Raw genomic sequence first — 26,134 nt, 5'->3', positions numbered from 1 at the left:
TCATAACGTTTTCTACATAGTTAAAATAAAGGTTCGTACTTCTCCTTGGGACAAGCACTTTTGAATTTACATCGGGATTTTGCAAACATTCAGTGTCAGAGTCAATAAAATGAGCCCTTTAACGAAATTGACAAGCAGCTGTAAGTAGGCTAAGCATGCTAAATTCGACATCCAAACAGTATTCTAACGTTAGCTTTGAGATACTGCTTGATTTCATAACTTAACTTAGTATAGTCTCTTCAATGTAGCCTACTATGTTGTGATAAGACTTTAGCAGAGTTCACTTCAATGCAGCAGTTTTGAACAAATTTGCGCAGCATGGTCACGATGCTAAGCGGATTTAATAGCAATTTAGCCAGATGTCTTCTATGCAATGCTTCTATGTGGCAACAACAATCCTTCAACAATCGTGAATATTTTGTTAAATGCACATGCAGAGGAGTGGCAGCGGGCTACGAGAGAGAGCGGGGCGGGGCAAGGAAAGGCTGCGTGCGTAAAAAGCGCAGCTCAATGGCAATGCAAGGATTTGACCTTATATTTAATTTAAATTAAATTAAACATAGAATATTCATCTGTGGCGGCCGATTTTTATTTCGTGGCGCCCCGCCACAGATTAGTCAATGTATGGGAAACACTGATATTATTATTATTATAAGTTTGCATATTTTTGTTAGACATATTGCTTGCAAAGACTAGGCTATCTATGGTCATGCCCCCAAAAAAGAGCATCTCCACGTTAGCACTAATTAGTGACTAGGTAAGTCTCTATATACTGAAAACAATACCAACTGTCATAACACCAACTACCATAACATAGGCTAATGTTATAACACATCAGTGAACTTATAGGATGGCTACGTTGAGAAGCTGCACTTTCTAATGCATAGCCTACTTGGAACAAGATTAATCTTAACCGTAGCACCCACGAACTGTGTTAATTTCACAGAAAGTCTCTTGGTCTCCCCTCTACATTCACTCATAGGTCCTCATTTCAAAAAACTGTAAAGAATCCTCTAAATTGCGGTCAACGATGTTCATCGCCTGAAACTTCCGTCGAATCCATCTTGCTAGGACTTCGCGAGTCACTGACGTTAGCTGTGGGGAGACTGCTAGCAAGCTTTCCCCCCTCTGAAACACAGAGCTACACACAATACTTCTAAATAAAACGTTCTCCCCTACACAGAAAAAAATCCGATGTACCTTACAAAATGAATGTAAACAAACTATGTGAATGAGTTACACAATTCATAATGAAACTCTAGTGAGGTCACAGAAGGCAACTGAAAAGTGATGGCAAGCTAATGGAGACAGTGATTGGCCAGAGTGTTGCGTCAATCATATTCAATGGCAGGAAGTGTGAAATTCTGCCCAATCGGTCACTGCTTCACGGGTGGGACTTATCTGCCATAAGGATCAATTGAAACGGAAAAAATCCACGAGCCGTCTGGGGTTTCACTCGATTTACATTGAAGTCAATGGGGAAAGATATCTGCGTTTTGCAGTGAAGCAAAACGAAAAGTTGGTGAAGCAGTCTGATTCACTGTAATTCTCCGTTCCACCGCGGGTGATGATGGCGCTGTTGTCACTCACAGAATTGATTTCAGGAAAACAGTTCGTGTTAGTGACTGTATTTCTGTTTCAAAGGAGTAAAATTGGGATTATTATAAGATTTTTTTTGTGTTTTGTTTTTTACTTTTTTTTTGTGAAGCACTGCTTCACCTGTAGCCTTATAGAAGCCTCCTCTGATTCAAACGCTGGTTTACTTCTTGAAACTTAACCAAAATATACACTTTTAAAGCAACCAATGATGTTATCTGAAACATGGAATTGCTTCTTTAGGACTTCAACTTGCACATTCTGCAAAAAAACGAAAATAACTAATTTTGAAAAAAAAAAAACTTCAACGTCGTTTTTCGCGACTTGCGTCTCTGCGACTTGCGCCTGGAATTCCCACGCCTGGTCACAAATGGTCACGGAAATAGATAGTAAATCAACAGTGTAAATCATTACTAATAAGGCCTACTAGGCCTACTGTCATTCTCATTGCGACTCCCCACCCTGCCTCTACGTTAATTGTCATAACTGTCCTATGATCACTTCGACCTCGTCTAACATACCCAGTAGCATTAGACAAAGGCTCCACCACGTCACTGTTGCCGCTATTGCGGAGAGGCACAAGGTCAGAAGACAAAGAAGCTAGCGCTAGATGGACATTACCACCAGCCTCGTTTGCCACACCACTAACACGCCTGCTAACTTCCCTATGAACAATCCTACCCCATAAAACTTCGTTCCCACCACTGACATTGGGCAAAGGACCATCTACATTGGGCAAAGGATGCAACGTTTGTGCTTGGTGTAGGGCTAAACTCTCCAGCTGCACCATTGCAAGGCAGGGACGCATCTGAAGCCTGGTCACTAAACGAATCATTCAGTCATTTTCTCCGCGAATAGAAAACCCAACACTTCATTTCGGGTAAACTTTTTTGATACCATTAGATGATCATCTAATGCAAATACTCGCTGACGTTGACAATATCGCTCTGATAAAATGGCTTACACGCACATTAGCTCTGCTATTGCTCGCACTGATTCAACACGCTTTAGCTTGAAGATTTTGTTTAGAAGCATGACGATTTATGAGTCGTGGACATGGGTGTACTGGCCATCTGTCATACCGGGCATTTTCCCGGTGGCCATCAGAAGTTAATCGAAGTTGCCTACACGAAAATTGCGGCGGATGCCGGTAGTGACAATAGTGCAAAAGTAACACCAATGTAGAAGCTTCAAAAATACAATATTGCAAGTAGGCTAGCATATGTCAGCAACATGTTGAAGTTCGTTGAGTTTGAACAAGGATGTAAGCAAGCATACAGAGGGACAGTGAGCAGGTGGTGGAGCCTTGCGGCTACATGATAAGAACTCAGTGGTGGAGCAGGTAGGCTATGTGTGACATGCCATGCTGACGATGATGATTACTTATTTAATTGCGATAATGTAATCATAATGATGTGGTTATGATAACGTAAGGCCGTGCTGTGATTATAATAACAAACAGCGTAACTTAAATGTTCTAAATTAACGATTTCCAACCCCGGACAGCAAAAGAGTGTCAAATCGATGTTAATTGTTGGTCAGATTGATCAGTTTCCGTCAGACGCCCAAAATTCAACATCGATGGCATGAGTGGTGGTTGGTCTCTCAAAGTAGAGCGTCGAAAGTGTTCTATCTTGGAAGGGTTAATTATCATGGTAAAGATGGGCTAAAAGACTGTAGACTGACAGGAATGTAGGCTACAAAACATCAAGTCATATTCATGCACAAGCCAACTACTATACAGTAACCTATACGATAGGCTACTGGAAGACATTAACCCTTAGAACCCGATTGACGCAAAGTGCGTCAAAAAACACACCCTTTCTTCTCTGTTACATTGCTCCGCGACTGTTCATCACAACGAGATAAAACCTTTATTTTATGACAGAGAAGAAGTGGGGCTTTCCAAAGAGACTACACACTTGTCTGTACGATCAAGTATGAAAATTAAAAAAAATCATGAAATTAAATAAAATTGCATCATATTTAAAGTCTATACTTCTCGGCGTTCACCTGCGCACCCATTACTCTCGTTTGAATTACTCGCGAACCCGTGATCGCATATATGGCAAGCATATCAGATGAAAGAGGAGAAACAGGGCTATCCATTGGTACCATGGATATCGATCTTTCTGGCTTATAAAAACAGATTGCAAAGTGATTGCAAAATATTAACGTCATGTACACAAACCAACGCTGCACACCCATTACTCTCGGAGTAATTACTCGCGGACCCGTGATCAGATATATATGCCACATATGTTAGATGAAAGAGGAGACACAGAGCTATCATTTGATACCAAATACATCCTTCTGGGTTATAAAACAGACGAAGTGACAGCAAAATAATAACTTCATATAGCTGGACTTACCCCACGTTTTTGTCTGTTTTTGTGGCAAAGCATGTTTATAATCCAACGCTATTGTGTGTTTCTCTATGGCAAAACATGTTCATAATCCGGTTTTGAGATCCTAGCAAATTCCTGCATGGCATCCAATTCAAGGCTCACATTGCATCCCAATTTGTTGAACAAAGAAACACCTTTTTTGCCTTTACTTTGTTCATGGCAATGCAGTAAAAAGTTGAGAATCATCATGAGTGCATACACCATAGTCACACATGCTAACAGGCAAACTTGGGTCAAGTCGGGTCAGATCAGTTCGTGTCACAGATATGGAGCACAGAATGGTCATTTTTCATTGCTAAATAAAAAATGGCATTTATTTCCGTAAATCACACACAGCATATTTCTGTAAATTGCTCAGCCCCAGAGTATCCCTCCAACATGGCAATTATATTGCCCATTTCAGGACAGTCTGCCCTACACACACATGAAATGCATGTAGAGCTATGAGCTTGCTGTGGTGAGATACAGGTCAAAATATAAGAATTTTCATAATATGATTTTTATATTTTAATTCTTTAAAAATCTAAATAAAATCAATGCTAGTACTAATACATGAAATGATGATCTGGATAGCCTAGACTCTGCTGAAAAAAACAATATATAATATGTGTGTGTGGCACTTACAATGACCAGAATAAATCCTTAAGAATAAAGGTAGTGAAAATGCCCTAAAAACAGCTTAGGGTTCTAAGGGTTAAAGATAATTAGTTAATGTAGCTATAATGTTCCAAAATGTACCAGCAATGTAGTATGGCCTACAGGAATAAAATATTTCCAGCAACAGCCCTATTTATTTTGTGTTGTTTCAGTTGTCCTACAGTGATTAACATCTACTACAATCTAGGTAATTTAGCTCTTTACACATAGGCAAATTCAGTAACTGTTTGGTGATGCTGTCAGTTGAGCATTGTATAGTTTAAATGTAGCCTATTGAATAATTTTAAATGATGCTTTGAATTCAAGCAGAAACTCTATAATAATTGCGTGTATAGCCTAGGCTACTTGAATATGGAGATCATGTAATCCATGGCTGCCTACCTCTGATCAGACAGAGTGATAGCCAATGAGGCCTATCTCTTTCAGTGCTCCATGACAGTTGAAAATATATGCATATTTAAGGGTAATGCAAAGATTTTGTATTTAATTAGGTGTGCCCGACCGATTTGAGGGCCGCTTAGGCAAAAATATGCCGGAGCCGATTTTTGGACCCAGTCCGCCCCTGGTCGTGGATGATGTATGACATGTCTGCCATCTAGTGGAGTGGAGGTCGAAATATGACACCCTATTTGACAAAATCGGCACTTTTATTCAGTGCCGCATCTTGTCAAGAAAACTCGACTGTGGCGCCTAGAGGGTTAAACATCATAAAAATAGACTATGAGAGGCTAAACATATAAAAGAATCTTCCCTAACCCTACCTTTCTGTATTAATGTGCATTCATAAACAACACCAATGGTGCATACAATTGATTTAGAATAATTATTATTAAGTGTACTTGAAAAGCAGCACTTTGCACTTGCTTGAAAAGCAGCACTTTGACCAAGCCGAGTTCAACGCACCCTATGATGTCGATTTCTGCCATGATGGATTTTCCGCCATTTTGGATTTTTTCAAAAACCTTTAAAAAGTTTCACGCCTCACATAGTTTGTCCGATTTCCACGAAACTTAGCACATTACATCTTCAGACCAAGCTGCACAAAAGTTTATGATTCACGGTTCACGATATGTCACGATATGATTTATGGTTCACGATTTTTATCTTCGGAACTAAAACCGTTTGCCCGTAACAGCCAATCGAAATATGCGGCAAAGCCGCCAAACAGGAAGTGAGCTCATATCTCAGCAACCCTTTCATCTGTCATAACCAAACTTAGTGCATGGACTTATAACCCCATCAGTAGGGCACTCAAAAAATCTGGTGACCTTTGACCTCTAGGGGGCGCTGTAATTAGCGAAAATGCATTTTGGCCTGTAGCTGTTGATGTGTTTGGAATTAAAACATACTAGTGGTGTCTGGTAGTACTTTTGGATGTCCTTAGGCTGACCCAGGCCAACTTGTGATGTCAACATAATTGATTCGGCCACCATATTGGATTTAATCAAAAACACTAAAAAGTTTTCACAGGATTAATTTTCTGGAACAATTGACAAAAGCATTCGCCCGTAACAGCCATTTGAAATTGGTGGCGAAGCCGCCAAACAGGAAATTACCTTGTAACTCAGCCAATCTTGGGTTGTTTGGCATGGAACATGCTGTGACTGCTTAATGCTATATGCCTGATGCAACCACATTGAGTTACATGGTAAATTTGGACTGCTGAACTGCGCCTAGGCCCTTTGAGACAGAGACACCGTTCCAACTTTTAAAACGTCCGGTCAGTACCGGTGTAAGTTGCTCGCGAAGATGACGTCAGGTGAGTGTCGTTGGTCCGCCATATCGGATTGAACGGAACGCCACGAAACTTGACGTACATTATCCTTGGACCAAGCCTCACAAAAGTTACCAGAAGGATTTTTGATTTTCGAAAGCGTTTGCCCGTCACAGCCAAACAAAATCGGCGGCGAAGCTCCGAAATAGGAAGTCGTCCATATCTCAGGAACACGGTCACATATCGATACCAAATTTTGTATATGAACTCGGGACTTCAATGTGAGGGTGCATAAGCTAAAAAAAAAAAAGAAAACATTCCATGAGTTTCCAGCATTTGGCAAACCACCCACGGGTATTTGGTAACTATCACCTTTCACCTATGCAGTTGTACTTCTATCACAATGCCTTCCAAGTATGCACAATGTCTCTGGCCAGCCTTGCCCAATCATCAAATCCTTGCTCAGCCATTGGTGTTTATGGACTTACGAACTGAAATGGTAAGGAGAACATTAGCTATTTATTGCTGACGTAGTACAGTTATTTCACATTGACGGTATTCAAATTAAATTTTTCATTATTGTTAAATATCATGATGGGAGAGTATTATTAAAAATGGCACAAGTATGAAAATTCATATGTTTACGGGCATTTAGGTTTTACTGTGTTGTTTTGTTGTAAAGGCATTCTGGGCCATGTAATAAACAGTGGTCGGCAGTGGTCGTTCCATACGTATTAATATGAATAGGTGTTTCTGTAAGGGAACCTAGGGACAATAAACAGCTATATCTGTTACAAAAACGAGCTGGTAATCGCTCATTGAAGAGGGAACTATGATAAGATTGTTTTCCTAAAAGCATGGAGTTGACTAAAGAATTAGCAGGAAATGTTAAATAAACCTGAACGCTAGGTGGCAACGTTGTATTACATTTCACTAAATTTCGTCCTTTATGAAAGTAAGTGTTTTATAGAGTTACAGACATAATGAGTCATGTTGTAGTGGTCAACATAAATGTGCCCCTTCTGTTATTAGAATGCTTAAGCGGAGACTAAGCATGCTAAGCAGAGATTTAACATCATTCATTTCTTGTGTGGATAGAAGCTATAGTTATGTCATAGGGAGGAGATGTTGCTGTATGGGATTTACTTAGTAACTTAGTGGGAGTAACTTTAGGACTCCTATTTTTTTTTTTTTAATAAGGGTAATTCAGGAAGCATTTTAGCCCTAAAAGTAGCGCGAAAAAAGAGTCTGTGACAGCTTAAAAGAAGTCGTGAGGACTCCTAACTCACTAAGACCGATTCACAAACAATTTTTTTGTGGTGGCGTTGCAATGTTTTGAAATGCGTCTACAGGAGCTTCCAATTGCGAGGGAACAATTTTGCATTGTAGGCATAACTAAGGGATGCAGTAGGCCTAACACCACCACCCCAACAACCAAAACTAGCCTACTCATTGTCAACATGTACATTAAATGTAACATTTCATTGTGAATCAAATTAAAATGTTCTCCTCTTTGCAAACGTAGGCATAGGCGTATGGTGACAGATTAATTTAATAATGTTGCTGCGTGAATCACGGTAAGCACGAATGAAGTGGCCACTTCTTAATGGGACTCACTGTATGGAAGTAGGCTAAGTAAAATAGAGATGTTTCAAATAAGATAATTAGGATATGCCCGCTTGACAACGGCAGAGATAGAACTGGCCTTTGGCCATAGCAACCATCCATTTAGAACGACTGGCCTTCATAGCAACCAAAGATCTTAGCTGTGATTCATGTACAGTATGCATGCAATGTGATGCAAAGTATAGAAAGGTGATGAAATATACAGACAGGTCAAGATATATAGTGCAATGTAGACAGTAGTATACAGTTGATTTACAGAAGGTGGTTTAGAGTAATATGAATTAAATATAAATATGTGCAGTGTATTAGCAGTTACCTCATACAATAAGTAGAATAATGTATGTAGATGTAGCAGTAACACAATAATAGTAGAAATAATAATATAGATATATGCAGTGTATTAACAGAATCTAATACAACAGAATAAATATGGATATTCAATATGACAAATATATAACAGATATGTACATAACATACAGCTATGTGCAGTGTGGAAACAGTGTTATTGCAGAAACAACATTATAAGAGTAGTAAGAATAAGTCTATGTGCAGGATGAATAGTATGAAGATCAGTAGAATAACTATGTATAAATGTAATTACAGTAGGCCTATGTACATTGTAAATAAATAGAAAACTATGGGTGAGAGGGATAAATTAATTTTATTTAATCGTAAAAGTAAATCGCATTAAATTAAATTGCAATTAAAAATCTTTCCAGTAGGCTTTAATGACACGCAAAAAGTACAACCAAAGCTGAGCTTGATCAACTAGAACGTCTAAAGAACCAGAACTTGAGTGTAGTTTTTTGCTGGGTCCCAGGCCATGTTGGTCTGAGGGGAAAATGAGAAAGCGGACAGTGCTGCTAAGCAAGCCCTCAATGAAGAAGTCACAGAATGTCTAATCCCTGCCCCAGACCTTAAACCTATACTGAACTCTTACATCACAGATAAGTGGCAATCTGAATGGGATTAATGTACCAACAACAAGCAAGGAATGTGAATTTTGGCACGTTTTCATGATCCACTGGGTCGTTATGGGCCACACAAAATACGATGTTGCAAAAATGACTCCTATTGTGGCTATTAGAGACATGCGTTCATGAGTATCCAGCTACATTTAATGAGTTAAGTAAAATACATTCACACACACAAAAAAACATCACTAATGTTGTGGACATTCCTTTATTCTATAGATACATCAATAGGGTCTCAAAACATTCCCAAACAGACATAAGGTCTTTATAGAGCAAATCCATATAGATTATTTGTCAAATAAACCAGTAAAACAGAATTAGGGGATGGAATATATAACATTCACACTCATAGCTCATATTAAAATAAATCAGTGAAAAAGTATCCTGACAAACAAGCAGCATTTTAATGCCTTAGTCATATTTCATAATTTCAAAATTTTCTCTAGGTTATCTGATAGCCAAGTTTGAGAAGTGCAAGACGCGTGACATTATTTATTTTTTCAGCCAATCAGTGCTGTTGGTTTATTTTATTGATTTGATCTTAGTCATAGAAGCTAAATTCGAAGGCAGGCCACAGGTAAAATCCAACGAACCGCATTCACCCCGCAAGCCAATAGTTGAATAGCCCTCTCCTAGAGCTTTTGAGGTATTGCACTGCTCCAACACTGAAAGGCACTGTTAGAATGCTTGGATCAAGCCAGGTTCAGCATAGCGTATGCCACTGTCTGCTCACGTTGGTGACCGGACCAGGGCAAGCACACTTTCGCAGGTTCCGCCGGAAATGCAGTCTAGTTGTTGTTGTTGTTATTATTATTATTATTATTATTATTGTTATTATTAATAATAATAATAATAATAATAATAATAATAATAATAATAATAAAATAACTGGATCTGGTATTGGAAAATTAAGGAGATCCATAGGCCGATCCGTTCACTTCAATTGGTGGTCCGGAAATTTCATGGACTGAGCATTGACGCACAGGCAATGAGCAACCAGCTAGATAATAATCTCATGAGTATATTTCGATTTTTGAGGATTTCAGGAAACGATAAATGATCAGGGTTCCCACGGGTCATGAAATTGGAAAGTCTATTCCAGACATGGAAAGTCAGGTAATTTTATATTCTTGGGTGGAAAGTCATGGAATATCAGGGAATTTTGTTGTAGCAGTTTAACATTTACTTGCCAAAATACATTAATAAAATATTTCCACAGAAAACTGGTGTATATCTGGTTATTAGCTTTAGTGTTTGTTTGAGTAGCACAACTTTGTTTATTCAATGCCCATTTATTCATCTCCCGCTCTAGTCATTGGTCGGTGTATTGTACCATTCATTATATAGTAAGTCATGAAAATTAATTGTTTTATCAGGGAAAGTCAGGGAATAGTCATGGAGTGGGAACCCTGAATGATAAATCAGCTGATATTCATTTTTAACAAACACAATGTAGAAATTTACTCTAATATTCAGTATATTGAAACGTCTTATTCATATTGTACACCCAAGTCTGTGATGACTTTTCTCCATGTGCCCAACTTCCATCAAACTGCGCCCATGGATGTATCAATGAACAAATATAAGCGTGGTCTGGCGCTTGATCTAAAAATCTCTATCTTACACCCACTAAAAATCATTACGCCACCGACCAAGAAAAACCTGGTCTATAGCAAAAAGCACATATAAAGCACAGGGGTAAAGACACACTGTCACGAAATATAAGTAGCCCTAACAACAATGGCAATGACTGATTTTCAGGATGAATAAGCTATCTGTAGGATTTTTATTCATTTAGTCATTTGAACATTATTGGGGTACATTTTCCCTTTTTTCAGGGTAGTGAAAGTAGATAACTTTCTGTTTCGTTTTGATCTGTTTTGTCATTGCTTTTGAAAGTTAATTTCAGTTCAGTTTGCCTATAAGTTCAAAGTACTAGTACTAGTGGATGCATTGATTGTTAAAATACCGACTTGCTGTTTGATGTTGCGTTGCTGGCTCTTAAAGGAAATGGCATTTGAAAGTCTCATTGCTTTAAAGGATGTAATGCCCAAAAACGGCATTCCATTGCAGAGGACAGGATTGGTAACTATTCATGTAAATCTTTGCTTAAGACTCAAGAAATTACATGCATTTTTAATGTGTGTGCTTAACAATTTATACAGGGAAAAGGACCTGGATCATGCGATTCGAATACCAGAGGCTGAAGTGAGCAAAGTAAGTGATGCTTATTGGGTCATGTATACATATTATTAGCTATCTACAAACCTGGGAATCACATCCAAATGTTATCTTTCCCACAGAATTGGATTCAATTTGTGGCGGTAGCTGACTTAGACAACGGGGGGTGGGGGGCGTGGCGCTTCTTGGTAGTGTATAGGTCTAATTGAGTGCCTGTCACTTTAAGACGTTCGTGAGGGAACCCTTGCAATTGTAACACAGTTAAAAGGCTGCTGATGTGTGGATGCAATTCATAACATTTTCTACATAGTTAAAATAAAGGTTTGTACTTGGGACAAGCACTTTTGAATTTTGGAAAACACTTTTCCATTTACATCGGGATTTTGTAAACATTCAGTGTCAGAGTAAATAAAATGAGCCCTTCAACGAAATTGACAAGCAGCTGTAAGTAGGCTAAGCATGCTAAATTCGACATCCAAACAGTATTCTAACTTTAGCTTTGAGATACTGATATTTAGCCAGACGTCTTCTATGCAATGCTTCTATGTGGCAACAACAATCGTGAATATTTTGTTAAATGCACATACATGCAGAGGAGGGGCAGTGGGCTACGAGAGAGAGCGGGGCGGGGCAAGGAAAGGATTTTGTGGCGCCCGCCACAGATTAGTCAATGTTTGGGAAACACTGATTAGGTCTGTATCTATAATAGTTTTGAAACTACAGCTTTTTAAAATTTGAATTTTATGCATTTTGTGGAAGCAGCCAATAACGTGATCATGTTGGCCTTTTTCAATGAATTTGCATTGAAGGTATCTACTATCTACATAAGAGTGACATGACACTCATATCCCTAACCCTAACTTGTCATGAAAAAAAATGAATGACACTAACCCTAACTTGTCATGACAATAACCAAATAACACTTCACAGAAGTGAGTGACAGAAGCGTTATGTCATAAACGTTTATGACTTATTTGTAATGTTGATGACACATTTATGACGGTGTCATCCTTTTCATAACTTGCCAATAACGCAGTAACATTTCTGAACCATAACATTTAGCTTTTTGCCGTAGTGTTTTTACATTATTATCACCCAGACAGAAGAAATACTCTTTTCTGATTAGCTGTCTTCAGTCGGCTTCTTTTTAAACGGAACTGCTTCTTTCCTTTGCATGCTATAAAGGCTTATTACACGGCTCTTCACAAGGCAAGTAGAACGCTCCATTGGCTTGAATGGGATTTCCCAAAGTTCTACGGTAAAATATATTCATTTAATTACCGCTGCAAACATATAATTACCGCTGTCAATGGCAATGGGTTTTGTGCTTCTGATACGTCTTTCATATCACTACACAAGGACTGGAACTTCATTCAAAAGTGAAAGCAGACGGTTGATCAGCTGTGTTCTAAAGAATGTTTGATTCAAGTTTAGCGTGTGTTGATGCAAACTATTTGTTTCTCAGCAAATGCCACGATGAACGGTAACAAATAGGCTAGGCTATGTAGGCTAAAGTCATATAGTGGGGAGTTTATTATTTCGTTTTGGCAAGTAGTCGTGTAATAAGCGGGATAATGTATAGAACGCCAATCATTATTGGGAAAATAAGTCCCTTCAGGGCGGAACAAGACCCCTCCACTGCGCGTCGGGGTCCGGTTCGCCCTGTCGGGACTTATTTTCCCAATAATGACCGGCGTTCTATACATTATCCCTTACATAATTACCGCTGCAAAGTATATAAATGACTTTGTGCTTTTAATTCACGTCTTTCATTTCATTCACTTATTGCAATGGAATTTCATTGAAAGTGAAAGTCGGCAAGTAAGTCATTGCCACGCAACACCTGAAACTGTCAAGTTCTATCTGCGTGGCAAACTATTTATTTTTGTCAGCGGAAGCCACAAAACAGTAGCAAAATCATTTTTAAAGACCTATTGTGTTAAGTTTCTTTTCTCGTTTTGGCAATCCAATAGCCGTATAATAAACGGGATAATGTATCATCCATTGGCAATTATCAGAAAATAAGTCCCTTCAGGTTGAAGCAAAACCCCTCCGCTGGTCATGCCCCCTCCCCCCCTCCGAGTGGGTAGGCTGAAAGCAGATTTTAGGATAACTAGTCAACCTTTATCTGCATTGCACTGCAAATCACAAAATGTATGTCATGAACAGTGTTGGGCAAGTTACTGGAAATTAGTAATTTACAGTTACTAGTTACTTCTTTCAAAAGTAATTGAATTGCTTTACCAATTACTGTAAGCTTATATCAAAAGTAATTAGTTACTAGAGAAAGTAACTTCTGAGTTACTTCATGCTTTTAAAATTAAATGTCAATGTGAACAGTACTAAACAATCACACACACACATAATAAACATAATTTCTAGACCTTATTGTAGTCTTAATCATTCAAATCAAACAATAGCCTTGTACATGAGTTCTCAAACTTTTACTTTTGAAGAACCGGCTCAATAAGGTGTTCCAGAGAGAAGTTGTATGTTCCATTGAAGACAAATAAACCCATAACACCATGGACGTCAATTCCGATGTAAACATAGCCTAGTGCAAATAACTCAAGTCGTTATATTGTAGGCTATTTGTGGAGGGTTCTTATTTGGAAAAATCCGCATCCGATGTAGAAAACATCCAAAAACAATTAGCACACACATCAGATATGTGCATTTGACAAACACACCACATGTAAGTGCTTTGTTGGATTTCGAAATGTCACAGGTCGCGGACCGCAGGTGCTCGGGCCCACCATTTATTTATTTGGGAGCCAAGCAGCGAAGCTGCGAAGGCACCCATTGTGTTTCTATGTTTTCTTCCCTATTATTATTACACTTCTATCATTGAAGTCAATGGCAGCCCATAACCGTCTGGTAAAAAGTTGTGAAATTTGGCACACTAATCAGACACAGTGCCATGATTAAGGCGAGTAAAGCCGAGTTCAACGTCATTTTCCGCCATACTGGATTGGATCAAAAACACTAAAAAGTTTTCACAGGTCACAAATGCTGTCCGATCGTCACCAAACTTGACATACATGATCTTAAGACCAAGCCTAACAAAAGTTGTGGTGTTTTGTCTTCGGAACTAAAACCGTTCACCTGTAACATCCAATCGAAATTTGTGGCGAAGCCGCCAAACAGGAAGTGAGCTCATATCTCAGCAACCCTTTCATGTATCATAACCAAACTTAGTATATAGACTACTGACCCCATCAGGAGGACGCACAAAACATATGGTGACCTTTGAACTCTAGGGGGCGCTGCAATTAAGAAACATGCCTTTTGGCCTGTAGCTGCTGTTGTGCTTAGAATTAAAACACATTAGTGGTGTCTGGCAATACTGTGGAAGGCCTTTAGGTATACAGAGGACAACTTGTGACATCAACGTAAATCGGCCGCCATATTGGATTTAATCAAAATCACAAACAAGTTTTCGCAGGTCACAAAGTTCAGCTGATCCTCACCAAAATTGGCAGAGACCATCTTCAGACCATGCATTATTAGTGCATTGTTTTCTGGAACAATTGACAGAAGCGTTCGCCTGTAACAGCCAATCGATATGTGACCAGGCGTGGGAAAACCAGGCACATGTCTCCCCAGAGACATTTTGAGTTAGTGTAGTTTCAAAGCTATCCAATGATGTCTCACTCATGGAGATCTGATAATATTTGAATAAGTTGTGGTCATTTTAATTTATACCCCTCTGAAAACCTTTTACTGAGAAAACTGGCCTAATAGATTTGCAAATTCTCACCTCACCTGAGTCAAAGGAAAGACAATTGTGCTCATTTGCATCTCATTGAGATAAGCCCTCCTCTACAGATGTCACACTGTGACATCTGGTATCTGTAGCCCTTCCCCCTACAGGTGTCACTATGACACCTGGATCTGTTAGCCTGCAGGGCAGAAAGAATTGTAGTGTTGTTAATATTGATGTAGTGTTATTTTCATTAGGCACTTCACTGGACTTAGACAGAATTAGAAGGTACTTTATTGAAATGGAAATGCTTTTATTACAAAAGGCCCTGAATTGCATGCATTAATACACAGGATAAGATGTTACAATCCCATAATCCAAGGTATAAACCACATCTACAGTGGGCAGTGCTTCGACTTGGCCAGCTTCACTCGCCAACAACAACCAAAACTAGGCTAATCATTGTCAACATGTAAATTAAATGTAACATTATTGTGAATCAAAGTAAAATGTTCTCTTTTGCAAACGCGATTTAGGAGTAGCCTACTCTTAGTAGTAAGATAAACGCCTTTGTGAATAGCCTACGGCCCCAGTTATTCATCATCTTCCGTCCTTGTGTAGCGCACGCATTCTGAGACCTGTCACCTGTCACTCATCATCGTAAGGGAGGTGTTTGGAATCATGCCCAAGTTACAATAATCAGCCAATCAAGGTGGTCACGCTTGCCCATTTACCCAAATTAATGGTCGAATATTACTGATGATCATTGTTATTTAAGAACATGCAATGTGCGTAGGGTACCAAAAACATCTTGCTCGTAAAAAAGCATCATAACGCACATTATGGCGGGTCTGTTATTTACTGTAGGCTGCGCAAACCACAGGCCTTTATTTTGGGCATTCATTCATTCATTCAACCTTTATTTATTCTCGGAGGGCCATTGAGGGAAGCCCTCATTTTCAATGAAGCCGAGATTACAGAAGCGAAGCAAAGCGCTCTACAAACAAGACAACATTCAAGGCCTTCTGTTGAAGAATTTTATATAAAGCCTGCGCTAACAGTAATCCTCCTGCCCCTGATAGGCCTACCACAGCTGTGGATAGTGTGGAATGTTCAAGTAATAACACAATCCAATGTGTGTCTCAATTGTCCCCCGCTGACCACCTCACACATTTCTCTAGATTTTGCAATGAACTTACATGACACAATGCCATATAATATGCCAGTTTTAGGACACAGAATAATGTTTGTAATGATACCAGGTAGGCCTACGTTTAACAGTAACAAGTGTAATGAGCTATTCATTGTCGAAGGTGCATGGTGAAGTGAAATTCTTACTTTGGAAAACAAACATTTGCCGATATCATCGCCGATCATCAGAATATTGCAACAGATTCGGTGTTCTGGACTGCAGGTAACTTGTTAAGCCAGTGGTTCTCAAACTTTTATTTCATTCCCCACTTTGATCAAGGGTCATGACTGATGATAGTGGAGATAACGTGTTATCCCGAGGCTTTTGCAAGTCAGCATCTTCGACAAATATAAGTTTTCGATGTCCCAAACGGAGAGCCATACTTTATTGTTTTTAACGATCTCTATGCTACTCACAAAAATATAGGCATGGGGACATGATGAAGTAGGCTATCCAACTGTCGTGTGTTAAATTATTGTGATTACGAGCCAGTGGTTTTCAAACCTTATGCGTGACTCGGACATCTAACTAAATGCAACAGGCTCATATTGTCCTCGCATTCGCAAAATGAGGACCAGTGTTTTGTCAAATTGCAAATAGCTATTCGTTTTAACGATTTTTTTATGATAGCCTATACAAAAAGCACTTCATACTATCTTAATCTTGGAATATGGGGAGGGAAGTGGCGCGTCTGCAGTCAGCCAAATATGAATGTAATTCTGCGGCATAAAGCAGATGTATTTGTTTATTGTACAGAAAAATAAAAATGACATGTCAAGCAGTCAATTGACTACATTACAGTCAAGAAGTAGGGCAAATTTAGACACTGTTTTGATTTGCGTAGTTGCGTTACCCCCAACACCAATAACCAGTGGTGGAATGTAACGAAGTACAAATACTTCGTTACTGTACTTAAGTAAATTTTCCACGTATTTGTACTTTACTTAAGTAAAATTTGTAGTGCATACTTTTGACTTTTACTTCGTTACATTTTACAGCAATTATCTGTACTTTTACTCCGCTACATTTCTACAACAACATCGTTCCTTTTTACGATACATTTTATGATCAGTTTTTTTTTTCTCTCTGACAAACACGTTTGTTTTACCGGGGGGTTGCTACCAAAGATTCTGGAGCGCTACGTGCATTCTTAGAAACATAAGCTTCTAGTCTAGACCAGGCAAAGCGTGAGCTTGTAGCCATCTGCATTCGGTAGGCTATATTCACCAGACCCATGGCTACACTGTACATGCAACTGTGTTCTGTGCCTTTCTCTGTCTGTTATCTGCAGCGTTAGGGCCTCCTCTCCGATGAGATTGCTATCCGCGGATCAGCGAAGTTACAGGCTATGCCCATGCTTCTGTCACACGTCTGATCATTTGCGGCACAAATGAATGGTAGACTATTAATGAACCGGTGGCCGGAAAAAACGTAACATTTTCCAGATTAGGAAATATTCCTTAATTGTGTGTGATTAAATAAAGATGCATAGCCTACAATTGGGGGGTAGTAACGTGAGCGCTCATTCAATGTCTATGCGTCTGCGCAAGTGAAACTGAACTTAATCATAAAGACACCTTTCTCAGCAACTTTTCTGTTCAATCAGCATAATTGGCATTACGATCCACCCGACGTTTCCCTTGTCTACCCCGTTAAACTTCAGGCTCTCGTGTTTTGCTGAATGATATTACTCAGCAGATCACCCTAGTAGATAACCAGAATTACAGTCTCTAGAATTGTAGGTTAGAATGTAAACTGGGCCACAGATGGTAAGCACAATTGCATTAACTTAAAACTATCTAGTCGAGTATAACCTAAAACTAGCTTAATTAAAATGCCACAGCCCATACTGATTTTTCCTTTTAGAATATAGATATTAAGAGAATAAATCATTATGCAAATACTTTTACTTTTAATACTTAAAGTACATTTAAAAGCAGGTACTTTTTACTTTTACTTAAGTAGGGTTGTCATTGTGGTACTTTTACTTTTACTAAAGTAAATATTTCTCTGTGTATTTGTACTTTTACTTAAGTACTGAGGTTCAGTACTTCCTCCACCACTGCCAATAACATAGACAGCAAATTAAGATATTTTTTCGTTTTGTGGAGCGGCACCGGTAGGCTATCAAAAGCAGATTTCGATTTTCGCTACCACCGTGTAGTCAAGCCTTAAGCCATACCCAAGTAGCCTTAATCGAGGTAATGTTTAATTACGATTTATTTTGTTATTGAATTCGTAGGCTGGGATTCCTCTCGGTAACAATTACGTTTAAAGGTAGCCTAGCCTCCTGCTAGGGGCGGCAGTCAGGCTACTGACAGGGCGATGTACAGTGGCAGAGCGACGCACAGTGGCTGAAAGTGGTACTAAAGCTTCACGCAGCTTCACGCCTCATAAAGCGCGACTGAAGTGGCCATTTGAAAGCGATGCCCACTGTAGTTCCCAATAGAAGACCCAATAACATACACATACAACAAGCAGGATTGCAAAATGGAAGTCAAAATGAATCCAATAGAAAAATAAGAATAAAGATCCTATACACTAGACAATAAGAATAAAGATACTATAAAAAAGATACTAAATAACAAACAAGGTCCACATAAATGTGCTGAGGCTGTGTGATAAGGGTGACAGGGCAGGGACTGACCCTGTGGTACAGGAGAGTTCAGGTATTATTTGGTAAAGTGCAAAAAAGTAAGGCAAGACAGTGCAGTTTTAAGTCAGTAGACTTTGGAGGCAACACAATAAGTCAGAACTAGAGTTAAGTGAATTTAGTCCAGGCTGTTGGAGGGAGGGAGAGGCTGTGCATAAAGGCTAACATAGCAAGCAAGAGGCTGTGAAGGAGAGTCCAATTATTTGGTGAGATCACATCTGCATATTCTTCTGTGCACTCTTCTGTGCTGTGACCCTTGGCGCTGGGCATGTGATGTCTTTTGCCTCATCAGCACAGAAAGGCCTGATTTTTTCATGCAGATAGGTCTGCCTGTCAATGTTCAGTCCAGGTGGGACCAGGACAGGAAGACTGTCAACAGGGGGCAGAACCACTGAATTGTGCAGTAACTGAAATTCCACAGGTTCTGCATCACCGTGAGTTCTCGCAAGCACCACACCAGGTCTCTTGGCATCAAAGCTGTGACAGAAGAAGCACATAAGAAGACAATATGTAGCAAGACATTTTATGCATAAGGAATTTTGTTTTATATGTACACAATGTTAAAGTTTAAATATACATACCTGAAGTGCTGATAACTCTTGATCTGTGGGAGCCTTCGGAAGTAGGGACTCGGATGTTTCTGCCAATCAAAGGTCTTGACTAACACACTGCCATCTGCCATTCCAACAAGCTGTGGAATGTTGTAGTGACTCTCAGGAGAGCTGTCTACCTACCACTACCTCAGCGATGTCTGCCAAAGTGTTGACTCTGGTCTTCATGTATCCTTGCTTGACTAGTCCAAAGCCACAGTCAGGGGAAAATTTGGTGTGGCCAGCAATAAGGAAGTGGATGTCAATGTTGTTGTGAAGCTTGTGCCCAACCCGCCAGGCAGCGTACCAGAGCATGAAGTTGTTTTTGTTTTGCCCGCTGCAGTTGTCACAATGAAGATCCACATCTGTTTCTCCAACTCCAAAGTTGCTGAAGAAATGATGCATGTAGCTGATGACTTCATAGCTGCCCTTACTTGATGTCATGGCTTCATCAATCAGGAAATTCACCTGTTTGTGCAATCCTTCACAGGAAACACCGAACAGGCCACATTTCCGAGGGGTCAGGAAGTACATTGGCCCAGGCTGAAGAGGGTTTGAGGGAAAGTGTAACTGAAGAAGACAGAGGGACAGAAGGAAATGGGATTAGATTAATTGAAACACATCTATGTCTATTCATAACTAATATGTATAAATTACTTATTGCTATTATGCAACCCAGGCAGGCAGCAATCAGCTCGTTGTACAAAGACCTCTCTTTCTGCACAAGGGCAAGATGATTGTGTTGCTTCTTGACTGCTGCAGACTTTCTATCATCTGGGAGGTTTGCACTTCGTATCAGCAGGTCGTTATTACTTTGGCACTGCCAGCAGAGATCTGTGCGTGGCCTGCAACTTCTGATGTGTGGGAGAAGTTGGTTCCACAGTGCTAAAGCTTGTTCTACAAACTGCACGCTCACCTGAAAACGATGCAAGGCACCCTGCCATCAGTCAAAACAAGACATTCTCGCATTATTCAAATCAATTGCCCACCGAAACTATCTGTAATGGGTTTTGGCTAGTAGCCTATGGTGCCAATAGCTAACGACAGGCCTACGTTAGCTAAGTTTCTAACACACGAACTAAACAAACATGAAATCACATTTGCACATACATAATATGGTGCCAACAATTATGCAAACGACATTAGGCCTACTAAGCTAGCTAAAAACAATGTATAAGAAAAAGTATGAAAACGAATTAGGAAAATAGTCTATAAAACCACTTTGAATGGACACAAAACGCAAAGTAGATAACTTACCCCATAAGAAACATAAAGGTGTTCCTGCAGACATCAGTGCCTCCAATGCAATAAGTCGTCCGGGCACACTTTCTTTTTTTCGGGAGCTTTTTGGTTGATGTTGTCATCTCTGAAGTACGTCTGTTTGCTTCGAGAGGCCCAATTATTCGCATGTCCTGCCACTCTCTTTCGGCAGCCAGAGAATCCAAGCGTATGTTGTACATAACCTCTGGAGAAAGTTTGTGACTACACGAATGTGTACCAAGGAGAGAGTTTTCCTTTCTTTTTCCATAACATTTGCAGTCAAAGTTACAGATTTTTTTCCATTTCGCGGTCTTTATCCCCGTCAAATGTAACTGTGGAGATAGCATCTGATATCTTACGATCTAGCTCCTCTGCTGCCAGACCGAGAGATTCTTCCTCGTTGTAATTATCTTCGGCTAAGGTCAGCTCTAGATTAGGGATGTTCTCAAATGTAATGCAGTCGCCTTCATCATCAGAGGGCTCTTCGCAGAAGTACTTCCATACATCTGTATTGCTGCAACCACGATTCAGCTCATCTACAATCCGCTGTGCTTTGTCCATCTCCATTCCAATTGTAAACAAACAGCATGCTGGTTCAGTATAAGTAGCCATGAGGTTACTTCTAGCATACAGCTGATTGGCTGACAGAACAAAAGAGCACTAATAGTCGCGCCCAATTCAAACGCTGGTTTACTTCCTGAAACTTAACCATTTTCAAAGACAAAATATACACTTTTAAAGCAACCAATGCTGTTATCTGAAACGTGGAATTGCTTCTTTAGGACTTCAACTTGCACATTCTGCAAAAAAAAACGAAAAATAACAAATTTTGAAAAAAAAAACTTCAAAGGCGTTTTTCGCGACTTGCGTCTCTGCGACTTGAGCCTGGTTTTTCCGTGCCTGGTCACATATTTGCAGCGAAGTCGCCAAATAGGAAGTGAGCTCATATCTCAGCAACGCTTTCATGTGTCAAAACCAAACTTAGTACATGTTCCTCAGACCCCATCGGGAGGACGCTCAAAAAATTTGGTTACCTTTGACCTCTAGGGGGCTCTGTAATTGGCAAAAATGCATTTTGGCCTGTAGTTGCTGATGTGTATTATTCTGCAATGGAAGTCAATGGCAGCCCATAGAACCATCTGGTAAAAAGTTGTACAATTTGGCACACTGATTGCGGAAAGTCCAATAATTAATTTCACCAAATTTAATGCTGGCACCTCGAGCGCTCTAGCGCCACCAACAGGCCCCCTCATTGCTGCTTGTACCTATATTTCAACATGTGTTTGCTATATGGGCTGTTTTGTGCAGGTTCATTCAGTCTCACATACCAGAAACTATATACTGCCTTCCGTTCACAATTTGTGCAGTATAGATTTTGTATGCTTCCTGTCATAATTATGACGTAAGTGAAAAGAAGCTATAAAACCATTTGTGTGTTTGAAAAGTCTTCCTTGTTCTTCTTGTTTTGTTTCAGTCACATGCTGAGGTATACTTTGACTCTGACCAGCAATGCTACATGCTGGTTGATCTAGGGAGTCAGAATGGAACCGTCGTCAATGGCAACAGAATATTTCAGGTAAGATGCAACTCTTGCACTGAATTAGTAGAGAAATGTGTTGTAGCAAGCTTCTCTGTTGATATTTCTCAAAATTTGTCGTATACAGTTTTTGCCAGTTCCAGACTACAAAACCAATCCACAATTTAATGTCCTTAAATAATATAAATTGTGCAATTTTGCTAGTTACTGTTATCTTTTGACTAACATTCTCCAAAAAAAAGGACAGTATGGTAACTATGGTGCTCAGACTGGGAAGTGCCCTTGCTCTGATACTAGAGCTTTCAAATGGCAAAGCTTCGACAGCAGGGGAGACTTGCCCCTGTTTGACAGAGCTTATGGGCCAAGGTAGGAGGCTACCACCACCTCAATATGTGGCATAGTGATGAGTAGGGTTGGGCACCGAAACACGGTTCTAATATGGCACCGGTGCCGACGCAAACGGTAGTAACTGCATTGAATAACAACGTGGATTTCGGTGCTTAAATCGCTTTTTTTTTTTTTAATATATACAAGGTATCACTGCATGTCATGCGCCATCTCTAACGTCTTGCTCTGATAGCAACACATCCAGATACAGTTAGCTAACATAAACACTGGCTGGATGTATAAACAGAGGGGTGCACCACATAGGCGAGTGAACAGTGTTTGACAGCTTCCGTGAGCCCAGGTAGCTTACTTTAAAGATATCATGAGCTCCTGTCAAAATCTAGCAGTGGGCCTAACTACACACAAGCAAAAGGCTATAAAACAACATCAACAGTATACTTTACACAATGTCCTTGCTAATGCGCTAACTGCCATTTATTTGAAGTGTTATCAGCAAAGTTGTAAGGTGAAAACTTTATTTCACAGTGTGTTCTAAACAACACAATGGCATGATGTTAATCTTTCATGTGCATGAGGCCCATATAGCATCACAATGAATATGAAGATCATGTTAAAAGTTAGCTGGCAAAAACATAAATAGGTTACATACCTGATGTCACTGAGCTGTCAAAGAGGCTACGGACCCATCTCTGTACGTTATCGCTAATTAAACTCAGCTGACTGGTGTTAGCACATAGCCATAGTTGCTGTTAACATGCCTACTACAAGCGCTGAGAATCTAAACACTTCAACACCGACATAATGTAGCCTAATATGTTCAAAACTATTGCGTGTTATAGGGGAAGACATGAAATTTCTTGAAGCATTTGGGAACACACTGAATTAACTGGAAAGTGTCCCTGTTAGATTAGCTTGCTTGCAAATGCCGTTGTCCATGACCTGGAAGTTCTATGGCAAGCGGTTTTAACATACCTTATGGCAAACCGCCTACACTGGGTAAACTTGAAAGCAGAGCTTACCATTGTGTGTGCATCCATGGCAAGCTGTTTTAACATTTAAATGTATTATGCGTAGGAGCAATGAGATATTGATAGTAAACTGAATATAACAGTTCAATTTCATGTTCAAAATAGTCTTATAAAAAAAAAAAGGAATTCATGCTTTAGACCATTTTAATTTTTTAATTTAATAAAAACAAAGTACCGGTTCAGGCACCGTTTCGGCATCGGCACCGTTTTAAAAGCATCAATTTAGCACCGGTATTGAATGCTCATCAACGGAGAGAGACAAGCTTCACCAAGAGGATCATCCATATCTCTAACTAGACAAGGAATATTCCTTCCAAACAAAGGGGTCCACGACCATGGCACCTTTGATGGGGACAAAAAGGAAGCGATCATCCTCAGCTGTAACATTATAATAGTAGTAAGAAAAATGTAGATATATATAGATATGCAGTATATGAACAGAATATAATATAAATATGCATATTCAATATGACAAATATAGACAGATATGTACATAACGTACAGCTATGTGCAGTGTGGTAACAGTGCCATTGTAGTGCAGAAACAGTAACACTATAAGAGTAGTAAGAACAAATGTATGTGCAGGATGAATAGTATGAAGAGCAGTAGAATTACTATGTATAAATTAGTGCTATCAGTTAAACGCGTTATTAACGGCGTTAACGTAAACCTATTTTAACGGCGTCAAATTTTTTATCGCGAGATTAACGTTCTTTTTGGTGTAACAAACTTTGTAGTTTTTTCACAAGCTGTTGCAACAACTAGTAACGTTAGAACAACCACAACACCACACTGGATCTAGCTAGACCGTGCTGCATGTACACGCCCCCTTTTAGGGGAAAGGGAGCTGTTTGGATAATGGAAACCTATGCTGCATAGAAGTGGGGAGCGAAAAGGGGTTATACTTAATAAATCTGTGAATAAAAGGCACAAAATAAGGTTGGTGTAAGAGTTATCTGTGTGTTTATGGGATTAATGAGACCATTATGTTCCTATTTTTTGCTCTTTCCAGTTTAGCCTACTAACAGGAGTGTCACGAATGTAGGCACAGTCAAACTGCCCGTGGCTAACTATAACTAAGTTCGGCAAGCTTAACTTTACATGTCATAACATCAACTAAACATAAGTCACACATTCATTCTATCACTTGTAATATGAACGTAGCCTTTTTCCTACAACTAGGTGAGATAATTGGCTATGTCTGTTATACTGAAGTTCCACAGTTAGCTAGCTAGCAAGCTAACCGTTTTACATGGGATATGGTAAGTGTAGCTAGTAGGCTACGTGCTGAATGGGTTGTAATGTAGCCTACATCGTTTCCACATGAGTAGCCTAAGTAACATACACATAATTCTTTATAACTGCCGTGTTAGTAAAATTATTGAATGGCCTGTAAATTAATAACTAGATGTAACGTCAAGGTGTGTATAGGCTATCTGTCTTTCCCATTAAAATCAATGATATATGTATGTTAACTTGTTTTCCGTTAAAATGGGGCGTGATTCAGATTAAATGTAGGCTAGCCTATCTTTATGATGATGCGCCTTTAGTAGGCTACGTAAAGGCATGCTGCACACACTTGTTTGGGCTTACGAGCCGGCCAAAGAGTAGATTCGTACAATAAACACCAACGCAGTTCTGAACTCCTGGTCAGCTGAATGGTGTTTTAAATTGCTGTGGACACCGATGCCGACATGAGTGAGATGCACTCTGCTTTCGTCATTCATTTACTGTACATTAGATTCCATTCTTTTCAATACAACTCTGCACACCAGCATCGCACCTTGCCGCCGTGTAAATCACGATTCAGTTATATTTGGTCGACGCCGCTCCATAAAATCCATTGTTCATCCAGAGTTTTTGCGTGTTAAAAACTTCGGCGCTGATGTGTGTGGTAAGTGACAGCGCACCATAGACTGTAGGCCTATAAAATGGCAGTGTACTCATGTCGAAAAGTTCCTTATTTTCAACTGAACTCAAAGATAATGAATATAGTATTTTATGTTTGTTATGCCCTTTATTAGCTATATTTCTGAAGAATATATTGTGTTGCCTCAGGTCTGCTGCACGTCTTTTGAAATTTGATTTGAAATAATCAAATAGACCTACGTCTTAAAGTTAAGTTAATGAAGTAACTTGCTTTGCTTTCATTTGAATCCTAATCAGGATAGTATACACAATAATTGCTTTATATTGTTAACATGGACTCCTGGAAAGTTCAGAAATGCAAAATAATAGAATTTTAATCATGCGATAAAATATGTGATTAATCGTGATTAACTATAGGAATTCAGCAATTAATCGTGATTAAAAATTTTAATCGTTTGACAGCACTAGTATAAATGTAATTACACTATGTACATTTGTAAATAAATAGAACACTGTGGGTGGGATAGGGAAGTGCAATTGTAAAATTAAATTAAATTAAAAATATTTCCAGTAGGCTATATTTAATATCACACAAAAAGGATACAACCAAAGATTGTTAAGGCAGAGCAAGATCATCAGGAGCCACTTCCGGGAACCCGGATCGCACAAGGGGGGGGGGGGGGGGGGGGGTGTCAAAATCCCCCTTTATGCAGAGCAGAGGAAGCGACTGTTCCATTGAAGTCTATGGCCATAGCTCAGAATGTCACCACATATGCTAAGATTTTGGTTCTGTAGAGT

At 39.4% G+C, this 26,134-nt stretch overlaps 1 protein-coding gene across 1 annotated transcript in view; it reads left to right on the top strand.

Moving 5' to 3' along the window:
- Positions 1–26,134, top strand: part of aggf1 (angiogenic factor with G patch and FHA domains 1) — a 136,851-nt gene that overhangs the window by 44,952 nt on the left and 65,765 nt on the right. The window contains exons 9-10 of the mRNA XM_042058545.1: positions 11,141–11,192; positions 22,029–22,130. Of these exons, the coding sequence (XP_041914479.1) occupies positions 11,141–11,192; positions 22,029–22,130 (154 nt within the window). The remainder of the gene's footprint in view (positions 1–11,140; positions 11,193–22,028; positions 22,131–26,134) is intronic.

Source organism: Alosa sapidissima, chromosome 13, assembly GCF_018492685.1.
Source record: "Alosa sapidissima isolate fAloSap1 chromosome 13, fAloSap1.pri, whole genome shotgun sequence".
Taxonomy (NCBI): domain Eukaryota; kingdom Metazoa; phylum Chordata; class Actinopteri; order Clupeiformes; family Clupeidae; genus Alosa; species Alosa sapidissima.
The sequence above is the reverse complement of the archived record's forward strand: the minus strand, read 5'-3'. Positions and strand labels throughout refer to the sequence as shown.